Below are 13,737 nucleotides of genomic sequence, written 5' to 3'. Positions count from 1 at the left end.
TTGTATTTTCATTATTTATTGATTTAAAATAGTTTTTTTTACAAACAAAATACAAAAAAAAAAAAAAAAAAAAAAAAAAAAAAAAAAAAACCAATGTTAAGATAAGTACAGGTAAAAATAAACAGCAATACAAGTAATTTAGGGTAAATATAAAAATGTTAGGGGGGAAAAAGCCAAATAAATGTTATTTTATGGATGATAAATGCTTGTTTTTATTCACATGTTAACAATGGACAAAACAAGCAAATAATTAAATACATATATATATATATATATATATATATATATATATATATATATATATATATATATATATATATATATATATATATATATATATATATATATATACAAAAAATAATAATAATAATAAACGAAAAAAAAAAAAATCAAACGATGAATCGGCGAACGTCGCATTTTTATTACGCACATTGAATTTAGTACTTACGTCACATTACCATCCAATAACATTGCAGAGCGCCAAGTTCTCTCAGCGAGTCAACAACATGGCGGAAGGAGACACAGAAATTACGTTTAAAAAGGTACCTTGTTTTAGTTTTATCTGTGTTGTCAGTATAATTACATTTGTATGACTATTAATAACAATTGTGAGTCTAAATTACTGTTGACACCGCGTTTTTGAGAGTGGAAAAATAAACACGAACGTTGACTGTTCGACACTCCTAAAAAGCATATCTTAACGATGAAAGTGCCGTCCAGACTCCAAACTGCCCTAAGTGTGTTTCTGAAAACAAACAGACTCTCGAAGTTCCTTACGATGGTCACAACTGACGTTGCAGTCTCCAAGATGTGGCTAGATAAATCGATAATTATGTTTGTAAACCAATCAGTGAACGTACGGTATTAAAAAATATGTAAAACCATAGACTTCATAACCTATTGATATGACACGGGAAACGTGTCCCATAGGGGGCCTATTTTCAAAAACGTCTAATTCAAATATTTACAAACCCAAAGCTTCTACCGACCTAAAACCAAAACAGGCTCCTTCCTACCTTAGCCATATATGAGTCTTCATGAGCAGTGGCATCAAAAAATTAAAAGTTGTTCCCTTATAAAATCCTGATTAATTATTTTCAATATAAATATAACACAACTTAAAATGGCTATAAAAGTCTCATGTTTTACACTAAATGCACAAAAATCATCAAATGCAGAGATAATCACCTATATTTTCAGGATCAATAGCAATATTTAACATAGTATATCCTAAGATTTTGACCCAAAATAGCTACTTAATTTTTCAACAGCAAATGAATCTCTCAATTTAACATCAGAAACTCAATACTTGAGGAAAACATGCAGAATCCGTTATAAATAATATGTTAATAGATAATTAATAAATTCTATGTAAAATCACAACTTAGTATAGAAAGAATATCTCTTTATTATCATTATACACTACATAATGTTAGCGAATGAGGCTTGCGGCCGCCTGCCGTAAACAGAGCTTTTCTGGCGAAAATTCTTGTGAATAAATGCTTAAATCCCCAAATTCTTCATATATATGGACGTAAAACAGTCTCAATTTTTGGTTAAAAGCAAAGAAACCGTGCAGGCAGTATTTATTTCGCGTAAATATTGCCAACTATGAGGCTAGTCAGTTATGAAAATTAGCCGCCTCCAAGAAAATTCCTGCGAATAAATCTTTTCCTCACGCATGCATGGTACGAAAAATATAATATTTACCTTGAATCCTCGAACAAATCACTCCTGAGACAATCCTTCCTGTTTGTATGCGTAGTTAAATCCAATCGTAAGTAAATCCAGCCTTAAATCCGACATGAGCATGTGCCGTCTTCAGCTATTACTAAATGAAGCTTGACCCCCTTTGATAAGGCATGACACAAAGAATGGCCAAGTGTCAGGTCAATAGATTTTTGAGGTCTATGGTAAAATGTATACTGACTATCGATTTCCTTCACCCATTTTAACTGAAAATATACACTTTTGTGACTCACTTGCAGGAGACTGTTGGCAAACTTCTATCCAGCTTCTTCAAGGAAGACAAAACCAGATGTAAGTAAGCCACGATAATCCATTTGAATGAACAATTACCAACATTAAGCAGCTAGTTTATGAAAGCTAAGCCACTTGGTCAAAAACACTCTTTAGCAAGTTCAACACTTTAATCTCTTGTGTGGCAGTGAGTGTAGAGGCCACACTACTAATGGCGGAGATGCTGAAAGTCTTTGTCCAAGGTAATGGTTGCCGTGACGCAGATAGTACTTCTTATGAGTCAAAGATAATGATATATTCATGTCGTTGCTCTTGTCAGAGGCGGCCGTGCGCTCTCTAAAACAAGCAGAACGCGAGGACTGCGACGAGGTGGACATCGAGCACTTTGAAAAGATCCTGCCTCAGCTGGTGTGTACACTGACTGGTGCCTAATCTGATCCTAATGTATTCATTTCATGTAGAATATAGTTGAATGTTTTAACGAGGGCTGCAGCTATCGATTATTTAGGTAATTGATTATAAATTAGTTCGAATAATCGAGTAAGTGGTTTGCAAAACAAATATTAGCAGACCTAAAAGAAATAGGTGTTTATGCTTGCAATAAAATTCATTTTAGCTGTCTAAGATTACACTTAAAAAAAAAAAAAAAAAAATTACATAAAGGAAGCATTATTTGTCCAAAGTGCATGAGTGCCCTCTGGTGGAGAAAATAATTCCTCGTTTGAATAGTGACTGGTCCTTTCATAATTACGATTATGAATTTTAAAAGATATCTCCGGTTTCCATAGTCTATCAAATGGCCAAATAAAAACTGGGAGAGAGGTTAAAAATGTAATCTTGTCGTACATGTCAGCGTCTCTTGTTTGGTAATATCGCCTCAAATTGAACTCTTTAAAAACAGCGACTGTCTCTTTGCAAATGAGGCAGACACAGTTGTTGCGTATTTTGACGAAATAGTCCAATTTCCACCTATGCCTGAAGCGTCGGCCGTCGCAGTCAACTTTGTTATTTTGTTGATTGTCACCATTTTAGAAAATTGGGAGTTAAGGGTCACATGGGTTAATGTTGCTTAGAGTGCTGCTGCCTTTTAGTGGGTAAATGAGGAGCAGCATTTAGTGTGTAAGCTACTTCATATGATGGTAGCAGTACTGCTGACCAATTTATTAATAGTCTGTGCCGGGCCAGACTTTATTGATTTTATGACAGAGGCTGGGGGCCGGATGAAATTTGACCAGGGACCGCATTTGGCCCCCGGGCCGGACTTTGGACATGTCTGTTCTAGTGCTTTTTGAATTGTCTTTTGGGTCATTGTCCTGCTGGAAGACCCATGACCTCTGAGGGAGACCCAGCTTTCTCACACTGGGCCTTACATTATGCTGCAAATTTTTTTGGGTCGTCTTCAGACTTCATAATTCCATGAACAAGGTCAAGAAGTCCAGTGCCGGAGGTAGCAAAGCAACCCGAAGCATCAGGGAACCTCTGCCATGTTTGACTGTGGGGACCGTGTTCTTTTCTTTGAAGGCCTCTTTTTTTTTCCCTGTACACTCTTATGTTGATGTCTTTTCCCAAAAAGCTCTACTTTTGTCTCATCTGACCGGAGAACATTCTTCCAAAACGTTTTTGGCTTTCTCAGGAAGTTTTGTCAAACTTCAGCCTGGCTTTTTTATGTCTCTGGGTTAGAAGTGGGGTCTTCCTTAGTGTCCTACCATAGAGTCTCTTTTCATTCAGACGCAGACTTATAGTACGGGTTGACACTGTTGTACCCTCAGACTGCAGGACAGCTTGAACTTGTTTGGATGTTAGTCGTGGTTCTTTATCCACCATCCGCAGAATCTTTCGTTGAAATCTCTTTTCAATTTTTCTTTTCCGTCCACATCTAGGGAGGTTAGCCACAGTGCCATGGGCTTCACACGTATTGATGACACTGCACACGGTAGACACAGGAACATTCAGGTCTTTTGAGATGGACTTGTAGCCTTGAGATTACCCATGCTTCCTCTTAATTTTGCTTCTCAAGTCCTCAGACAGTTCTTTGGTCTTCTTTTCTCCATGCTCAATGTGGTACACACAAGGACACATGATAGAGGTTGGGTCAACTTTAAACCATTTTAACTGGCTACAAGTGTGATTTAGTTATTGCCTCCACCTTTTATGTGCCACAGGTAAATAACAGGTGCTGTTAATTACACAAATTAGGCTACGTTCATACTACAGGTCTTAATGCACGAATCCGATTTTTTCATTTTTTTCCGACTCGATTGAGGCATTAACTTGACGGCCTGAACGTGACAAGTCGCATAGAACGGGACCATTTCAAATCCGATCTGGGTCACTTTCGTATGTGGTCTAAATCCGATCTGGGCCACATTTTTCCAGACTGTCTCGGCGGTCTGTACTGTCCAGTCCCGCAAATCAGATTTAATGCAGCAATAACGTCATCAAATAGCGAGAGAGTCGTTACCGTAGCGATGCACCTGTGCGTTATTAGCGCCTAGCTTGCAGTGAACACGGCTTTTGGGGAAGGGCTGAGCTTGACAACAGTCATAAAAAATAAAAATGGGTTGAGGATAAGCCTGAGAATGCTCAGTTTTCTCTCTGTTCCAAGTGAGCAATATTTCAACATTGCCTCCACGGCCGAGAGTCGGGACAAACTGCCCGTATGTGTGTGTGACGTGCACGGACAGTGCGTGCATGCTATCGATCCATATAAACTTTGAATATAAGCCTAAACGGGGATTATTTATGTCTGTTATTTGTGTCCACCTTTTGAAAAGCAAAATATGATATCCCTGGAATGACGGATGACGTCTGTCATTTGTTTTGATGCTTCTGCGCATGCGGGTCTTCTTGCTTAGCGCGTGTCCGACTGCGAATTAGTGCGCGTGCGTAATACTTGAACGGTCTCAATGGATAAAGGCAGTCTGAACGGGCACGCCAAAAAAACGGATATGACAAAAAATCGGATTCGTGCATTAAAGTGCCTGTGACACGAAAAAGCATGTTTATTTCATAATACACGCGGTATTTTATGCTCCTGAATGATATGGACCGCTTGGATGTGTGTGGAAGCGATCGCTATATATATTTAGTTTTTTGAATCCCGCGCCAGGAAAATGAGTGACTTCCTGCTTCGGTCTTGCATTGAGGAGGAGGGCGCTGTGACGTGTACGGTAGAAGACGTCCTCTTCAACTACAGTGTACTGTTGTGTATGAGGACGAAGGATTCAGCTGATTTTGCGGATTAATACGTTTATTTTTCGCATCACGCCAGCCAAACGGCTGCAGAAAAATCATTCTGTGTGCGGGAGAGGCGTATGCGCCTTTTTGGAGTTTCAAAAGGTTCCCATTCACCGTGGATATTTACTGTGGGACCATTGGACTTACGAGGAAGTGAGTAAACATCTTGTTTTGTATTATGTCAAATACGAATACAGTGATTACAAATTAAACACTACAAAATTCCTTTAAATAAAGGACTACTTACGTTTGATCATTGATAGGCATGTAAAAAGCTCTCCTCATGCTCGTTAGCAGTTAGCTGTTAGCACGTTAGCTGCACAACAACTCCAGCCACACTCCTCCCGGGAACGAACTGTAAATTGCTCTCCGCCGGGCGTTTTGCCAATCCGCGAAGACAATCGACAACCGGGTCGTCATGTCAAATAATCCAGGCTAGTTACGTGTGATTTTCCACTTCGAAGACTTTGAAACATCCCTCGGTTCGGGTTAGCATGTCGGCTAGCTGTCACTCCTTCTGGTTTGTTTACATTCTCCGAAGCCGGGGAAGGGAAATGACATATGTCCGATTTAGGTGTCATAAAATATCGTTCGGGAGGTGCGACAGTAAAGGTGAAGTCGACAGTTTTGACCATTATGTAGTAATTTTGCCATGTCGTCTTGAATAAATGGATTTTTATTATTTCATATTCCATTTAGCACAAGATTGTTATTTGTCTTGACCATGCCATTTATTTAGCAATTGGGGAAAATACTTGGATAAAATGAATATCCTGTGAAAATATGGAAGTAAAGAGACAGAAACAATGACATTTTGCCGCTCTCTTCGTCGCGTTTTCCTCATTGTGAATAGTTCCCCCTCGACGGGCTGACTGGTCCTTCTCAAGCCATTTATATAGCTATTGGGGGAAAATACTTGGATAAAAAGAATATCCTGTAAAAATATGGAAGTAAAGAGACAGAAACAATGACATTTTGCCGCTCTCTTCGTCGCGTTTTCCTCATTGTGAATAGTTCCCCCTCGACGGGCTGACTGGTCCTTCTCAAGCCATTTACAGTATATAGCTATTGGGGAAAAATACTTTGATAAAAAGAATATCCTGTAAAAATATTGGAGTAGACAGACTGAAACAATGACATTTTGCGGCTCTCTTCGTCGCGTTTTCCTCGTTCTGAACAATTCCCCCGCAATGGGCTGAATAGTAAAACCGATGAGCCCAGTCTACCGCTGATGTCATCCACCTGTTGGGGACGCTAAAGCCCTATAATGGTAGGCGTGGCTAACCGGCAGATTAAAAGACTAATTTCTCGTCATCTGCGCTTTGTTAAATTGTTGTAGATAGTCGAATCGTCTCAAAATATGATTCTAATTCACATAATAATGCCATTTAAGACTTTTTTTCTGGTGTCATATGCTCTTTAAGACCTGTAGTATGAACGTAGCCTTAGAGAATCATCACATGATTTTTCAAAGGGTAATACTTTAGTCCGGCTCATTTTTGGAGTATTGTGTAAAACAATCATGATTTTTTTTTCCCCATTCTCTTTTGTGTTTTTTTATTGCAAGCAAAATAGGGGTGCAGCTATCGAATATTTTAGTAGTCGATTAATTGATGGACTAGTTAGTTTGAATAATCGCGTAATCGGATAAGGAACATGAAAAATTACGAAATGACTTTTTAAAGTTTTTAAAGAAGATTTAGCATGAATTTGAGACCAGCGCAATAACGGTAATAACTAAAGATCCCGATCGATCGGGTCCGATCACATCATACTCAAAGTATCGGAATCCGCAAAAAAATATCGGACATGCCTTTTTTTAATGTATTTATATTTTTTTAATTAAATCGTTTTCTATTTGTATTTAACGTTACAGACAAAATGTCTTACGCTCATCCAGAGTCTTTAGTTTTGGCTGAAACTAGGGCTATCAAATTTATCGCGTTAACGGCGGTAATTCATTTTTGTTAAATTAATCACGTAAAATTATTTAACGCAATTAACGCATGTGCTGCACGACCCACTCACACATTGTCGCGTTCAATCTGTAATGGCGCCGTTTTACTTACATATAGAGCTGAAAGTTAATGTAAAATGAGTAGAGTGAATTTAGGCAGTCTTTGGAGCCATTTTATAATTGGCTAAAGCCTTAAAATCCCTCTCTCCACAATTAGAACTATCGTGGGAAGCAATGTGGGGAAGAAAGGTAGTAGTTGATTATTTTCTTAACACCGTATTTTATTTCCCAACGCAGAGAAGATATATCAATTGGTGCCCCTACGCACAGTCATGGTTGCACTTCCCATCATGCATTTGGGCAGAACAGTTAAATGGCTACAGTATCATTTACTGAAAGCTCAACAAATACACTAGATGGCACTATTTAGTCACAATATACAAAGTCACATTTATCCTTTAAGAATTACAAGTCTTCCTATCAGTGGATCCCTCTCACAGAAAGAATGTTGATAATGTAAATGCCATCTTGAGGATTTATTGTCATAATAAACAAATACAGTGCTTGTCTACTGTATGTAGAATGTATATATTCGTCCGAGTTTTATTCATTTTTTTCTTAATACATTGCCAAAATGTATATGATCGTGAAAAATTATCGGGAATGATTGGAATTGTGTTTGCCAAAAGTTACAAAAAAACACAAGCAAACAAAAAATAATTGATTTTATACCCCATCCGAGTGGATCATCAGTAGACTACTCGATTTAGTATACATAGAGTACAGTACTTACGGCAGCCATTAAGTAAGCATACTGTATTTTAGTTAGGATTTCCATTTTTTCTCTTTTTTTCAGCTGCTGGACTTCTAACCAACACAAGATGGCGCCAGAGTGTTTCTTGCATGGTACATTTTTTCCCCCTTCTTCCTTTCGTGACATTTCCGACCCCCACTAGGAAAAGAACCATTAAACGCCTCCTCCCTGCATTGTTTTTGTTTTGAGCCGTGTGCCCGTTGCGGGAAAGAAACAAGAGCAGCGCCCCACCACCTGTGCTCCCCTGCGCAACAACAGGTGCTCCCAGCATGCTCGGCGGGCGCCCCGCATCAAAGCCTCCCGCGGCAGTTGGAAGCAATTAGTGTAATAAGGGGAGCAGCCAGTCTCTTAGATGATGACAAGTGCCAGGAACCCAAAAAAAAAAAAAAAAAGGAAAAGAAGTACCCCCTCCGGCCACTTTGAAGTTCCCTTTTGCTGTCCTGCGATGTTTAGTTAGAGGTGGAGGGAAGGCCAAAGGGGAGCTCTGGCGCAGGGGGAAAGTTCATCGTGTGTGTGCGTGCGTGCATGCGCGCTTTGGCCAAACACGGGCCGGGAGACCACACGCATAGACATTCTGTTTGAAGGGAAACATAACAAAACACAGTGGAACACGCTCCAAAGAGGTGCAGGGTGTCATTGTGAAGGTAAATAAACACTAAACAAAAATGAGAGAGAGAGAGAAGCTCTTCTTCCTTTCATCCCAGTGGAAGTTCTCGTAAGGCTTTTTCCTCCATTGTGAGTCAGCGTAACACCTCACGCTATTTACTGGTGTGACTCACCAGCCGGGAGTCCATCTGGAAGCGAGTCGGGCGGGGGCCAAAGGTGGAATTCCACACGGAGCTTTATTTTAGAATCTTGCCGCCGCTAATTTGTCGGGTGGATAACAACTGACGCTCGATTTGGCGACTTCGTTACTGCAGTCAGCAATGAGTGTTTGCAGTATCTATCCCAGCAAATGATAGAGATGGGCGAGAAAAAAAATAATGACTGATTGTAGGGCTGCGACTAACGATTATTCTTATAATTTATTAATCGGACGATTAAACGATTAACTCATTCACTCCTAGCCATTTTGGATGTGGATTCTGCCCCCTCAGTGTCAAAGGGGGCTCTTGGAGTCTCGTCAGTTATCAGTTGGATATCGGGCGTTCTTCGATGCTACTTGTTTTAGGACAGAACGCCCTGCTCTTTGTCCTGGAGTGCCCGGGAGAACTGATTGCGAGAGGTGTTGCGTCAATCTTGCTCATGACGCACGTTGGGCTTCTGTGATAAGATGGCGTTGTGTATCTTTAATGCCCTGTATTCGGCTTCTTTCCATTCCACTATTGTATAAGTGCTGTTTATTTTATATTTGGTGTGTTAGAGTAATACAAACCGTCCTACAGTAAATATGAGTGAACAGTTACAGTGGGGCAAATAAGTATTTAGTCAACCACTAATTGTGCAATTTCTCCTACTTGAAAATATTACAGAGGTCTGTAATTGTCGACATGGGTAAACCTCAACCATGAGAGACAGAATCTGGAAAAAAAACAGAAAATCACATAGTTTGATTTTTAAAGAATTCATTTGGAAATCATGGTGGAAAATAAGTATTTGGTCAATACCAAAAGTTCATCTGAATACTTTGTTATGTACCCTTTGTTGGCAATAACGGAGGCCAAACATTTTCTGTAACTCTTCACAAGGTTTTCACACACTGTTGCTGGTATTTTGGCCCATTCCTCCATGCAGATCTCCTCTAGAGCAGCGATGTTTTGGGGCTGTTGTTGAGCAACACGGACTTTCAACTCCCTCTGCAGATTTTCTATGGGGCTGGGATCTGGAGACCGGCTAGGCTACTCCAGGACCTTGAAATGCTTTTTACGAAGCCACTCCTTTGTTACCCTGGCTGTGTGTTTGGGATCATTGTCATGCTGAAAGACCCTGCCACGTCTCATCTTCAATGCCTTTGCTGTTGGAAGGGGATTTTCACTTAAAATCTCTCGATACATGGCCCCATTCATTCTTTCCTTTACAAAGACCAGTCGTCCTGGTCCCTTTGCAGATAAACAGCCCCAAAGCATGATGTTTACACCCCCATGCTTCACAGTGGGTATGGTGTTCTTCGGATGCAATTCAGTATTCTTTCCCCTCCAAACACGAGAACCGGTGTTTCTACGAAAAAGTTGTATTTTAGTTTCATCCGAACATATCACATTCTCCCAGTCCTCTTCTGGATCATCCAAATGCTCTCTAGCGAACCGCAGCCGGGCCTGGACGTGTACTTTCTTCAGCAGGGGGACACGTCTGGCAGTGCAGGATTTGAGTCCCTGGCGGCGCATTGTGTTACTGATAGTAGCCTTTGTTACTGTGGTCCCAGCTCTCTGTAGGTCATTCACTAGGTCCCCCCGTGTGGTCCTGGAATTTTTGCTCACCGTTCTTGTTATCATTTTGACGCCACGGGGTGAGATCTTGCATGGAGCCCCAGATCGAGGGAGATTAATCAGTGGTTTTGTATGTCTTCCATTTTCTAATAATTGCTCCCACAGTTGATTTCTTTACACCAAGCGTTTTAGCTATTGCAGATTCAGACTTCCCAGCCTGGCGCAGGTCTACAATTTTGTCTCTGGTGTCCTTCGACAGCTCTTTGGTCTTGGCCATAGTGGAGTTTTGAGTGTGACTGACTGAAGTTGTGGACAGGTGTCCTTTATGCCGATAATGAGTTAAAACAGCTGCCATTAATACAGGTAACGAGTGGAGCCTCGTTAGAAGAAGTTAAACCTCTCTGATAGCCAGAAATCTTGCTTGTTTGTACTGTAGGTGACCAAATACTTGTTTTCCACTCTAATTTGGAAATAAATTCTTTAAAAATCAATTGATTTTCTGTTTTTTTTTCCCCACATTCTGTCTCTCATGGTTGAGGTTTACCCATTTTGATGATTACAGGCCTCTAATCTTTTCAAGTAGGAAAATTTGAGCAATTGGTGGTTGATTAAATACCGTATTTTTTGGACTATAAGTCGCGTTTTTTTTTTCTTCATATTTTGGCTGGGGGTGCGACTTATACTCTGGAGCGACTTATGTGTGGAATTATTAACACATTATGATATAATTTCACATGTTATTTTGGTGTTTTGCAGTGACACTGATGGTTTTGTAAAGTTGTTAACACCAGGGGTGGCGCATGTGACCTCGGGGAACATGCTTTTTTTTTTCTTTTTTTGCCATAATAGAATAAAGTGTACTTGCACATCCACTCAGTGGGTGGCAGTGGCGCTCTCATTTTTAAAGTGTGCGCAGTATTTTTGAAGTAAGCAAGCGCACGCAGACGAGAGATGAAGAGCTGTGCGCCGTTTTCGAAAGCCGTTTTCCGGCCGGACTCACTCAGCGACCCACTGTCTTCTCTGGTTCTCACGTGTCCGCCCGAGACGTGCCATTTTCGGCTTGGGATCGTCACGACGACCGCCGTCACCTACGGTTCTCCCTCGGCCGCCGAGAATGCGCTTTTTTCGGGCCGTTTGCCTTTTGGCTTTGACATTTAATACAGTGGTAGGTGAGGAAAGACCACTGTTTACTGTGTCTAAAAATGATTATAGCGGACAGCCGGAAGCCAAATCAATTAAGACGCCACTTAAAGACATTAGACCCCAATCTCATTGATAAGCCGCTTGGTTATTTTTCAGCGAAAACGTGCCGAATATTGCCAATAATCGTCCCACTTTGTCAGTGTTATATAAGTAAACCAGTGAGCACTATTAGCATGCTCAGTGGAAAATAACCCCACACTATTGCAAACTGGAGGTGATACTGTGAGTAGCGAAAATAAAAACTGTCCTTTTGTCCAAAGACACTCTTATTTTTTTTCCCCCCTTCTATTCAGTTTCGTTTTTTCGGTCAAATTTTTTGGCATATTGTCCTCATGAGTTGCTTATGTTTCTAATCAATTTGAATTTGTTATTATTTACTGATTTTATTTTTGATGATCAAATGTTAAAAATGTACCTTGAGTGTATTTTTACAGTTTGGATGTGACTTTTTTTTTTTTTTCAATTCAGGCAAATTGATGTGCGTTAAGTCTTTTCTGTTACAAACAAAACAATGTTGATAAAGTTATACTTTATAAATTGATCTCTGTTATTTTCTGTAATAGAAAAAAAATGACAATGTGAGGCAGAGGCGTACTTATAATAGTAATATTATAGACAAATGATACTATTTACAGTGGCGGCAGAGTTTGGGGGGGCACGAAACATTTACGTCTTCCTTGGGGGGTCGTAACAGAAAATAATTGAGAAGCACTGCCTTAAACTAATGATCTCCTAAAAGACTAAGGCGAAAATTAAAAGGGCTGCCAAAAGCAAAACTGGCTACCACCCTCCCACTTCAAATGGCTTGGACGTCTACTATCGATAAACTTATTATTTTAGAGTCGTCTATCATCAGCCGTTGCAAATGATGACATGTCTCGGTGAGAACAAATGACATCTGAAGGCTCTTCTTAAAACATGCGAAAGCAGTTAGGACTACGAGAAGGCGAGGCGGGGCGCCCAGTCATGACTTCAAGCTTCTCTTGATGGTGACATTAAAGGCAAGGGAGTGTCCAGACAGACACTTTCTTGGAGAGAGAGCGAGCGCGCTGACGCGTCTCCAGGCTTCTGGCGGCCGTCTTTGGACCACACCGCATCAGTGCCGCATACTTGATTTATGATTATTCTACAATAACATCATAACAGCTTCATCCTCTATTGGCAGCTTTTACAGCGCCTTGCTTGATTTGCAATAAAAAGAGGGATATATTATGGGAAAATGACTTTAATGGCTTGTATACAAATAGTTGGGTCTCTGAGCGCCTGCCCATCCATCTCGATATCCAATCAGGTTTCAGATTTGATTGATTTGACCCAATTTGGTCTCCAAATCTGCAACTTTTCAGTATGCTTCCAATGCAGTTTTTCTAGTCGGAGGAACAGTCTACACCAGGGGTGTCCAAATACTATCGCAAAAGCCCTCTTTATTCTCTCAGTGATTATGATTGAGTGAATGAAAAAATTATGGATAATGGTGGGAGTTCAAATATCTGAATTTGCACTACCACAGCTGTCAATAGTTGCCTGACACAGCCAGACTATTCTCCCTGTATTTTTCGAACACTGTGAGAAATAGTCTGGGACCCAGCCCATTAACGGCCTCTCAAGCAAGGTACAAAATCAATCGTCCAATCAGATTCATTTATTTGCGTGACGTGGTCTTAACGAGTAACGTCACTCTTGCGCGCCGAAAGTCGTGTTTACAACAACACAGATGGCGAACAGGAGAGCCGAGAATATGTTCCAATCCGCGGTAAAACCAGTTTTAAATTACCAAAAACACATCGAAGCAAGTCATTGACAACACTCAACATGGCTCGCGCTAGCCATGTTGAATAAACTTCTCCATTCTCCGCTCAAGCTAATTACATGTCACTTAAACATCACGTCTGCCTGTCACTGATTGGTCCACTCCACTGTCTGTTTGCTGTGGCTTGCTCCGCCCTCGGAATTTCATCCACCGGACGGTCGCCAGACTCGATCACTGGAACAGCGGTGAGTCTGTTATACCAGGCAAGTCAATAGACCTGTTTTTTTTTTTTTTTTAAATGGAATGTTTTTAATTTTTTTAACTCATTCACTCCCAGCCATTTTCACTGGTGCAATCCCCTTAGCTCCCGGACGTTTTACTGGATTTTGACTGATTTTGCAAGGCCCAGAGAACATTCTGTTCTATTGCT

The 13,737-nt window shown here is 40.4% G+C and overlaps 1 protein-coding gene across 1 annotated transcript; it reads left to right on the top strand.

The window, feature by feature from the left end:
• Positions 1-485: 485 nt before the first annotated feature.
• On the top strand, positions 486-12,819 carry cenpx (centromere protein X). The gene is made up of 5 exons (XM_057818033.1): positions 486-542; positions 1,989-2,040; positions 2,169-2,222; positions 2,300-2,388; positions 8,031-12,819. Exons 1-5 carry the CDS (start codon positions 507-509, stop codon positions 8,043-8,045), a joined length of 246 nt encoding a protein of 81 aa, XP_057674016.1. The 5' UTR covers positions 486-506; the 3' UTR covers positions 8,046-12,819.
• The last annotated feature ends 918 nt before the right edge of the window (positions 12,820-13,737 follow it).

The sequence above is a fragment of the Corythoichthys intestinalis genome, chromosome 16, assembly GCF_030265065.1.
Source record: "Corythoichthys intestinalis isolate RoL2023-P3 chromosome 16, ASM3026506v1, whole genome shotgun sequence".
Classification (NCBI taxonomy): Eukaryota; Metazoa; Chordata; class Actinopteri; order Syngnathiformes; family Syngnathidae; genus Corythoichthys; species Corythoichthys intestinalis.
This window is presented reverse-complemented; position numbering and strand designations above follow the sequence as displayed.

Coding starts and splice junctions, on each gene's coding strand:
- cenpx (XM_057818033.1), top strand. CDS start 507: ATGGCGGAAGGAGACACAGAAATTACGTTTAAAAAG. Junction 543..1,988: donor CAGAAATTACGTTTAAAAAG/GTACCTTGTTTT, acceptor ACTCACTTGCAG/GAGACTGTTGGCAAACTTCT. Junction 2,223..2,299: donor GCTGAAAGTCTTTGTCCAAG/GTAATGGTTGCC, acceptor TGCTCTTGTCAG/AGGCGGCCGTGCGCTCTCTA.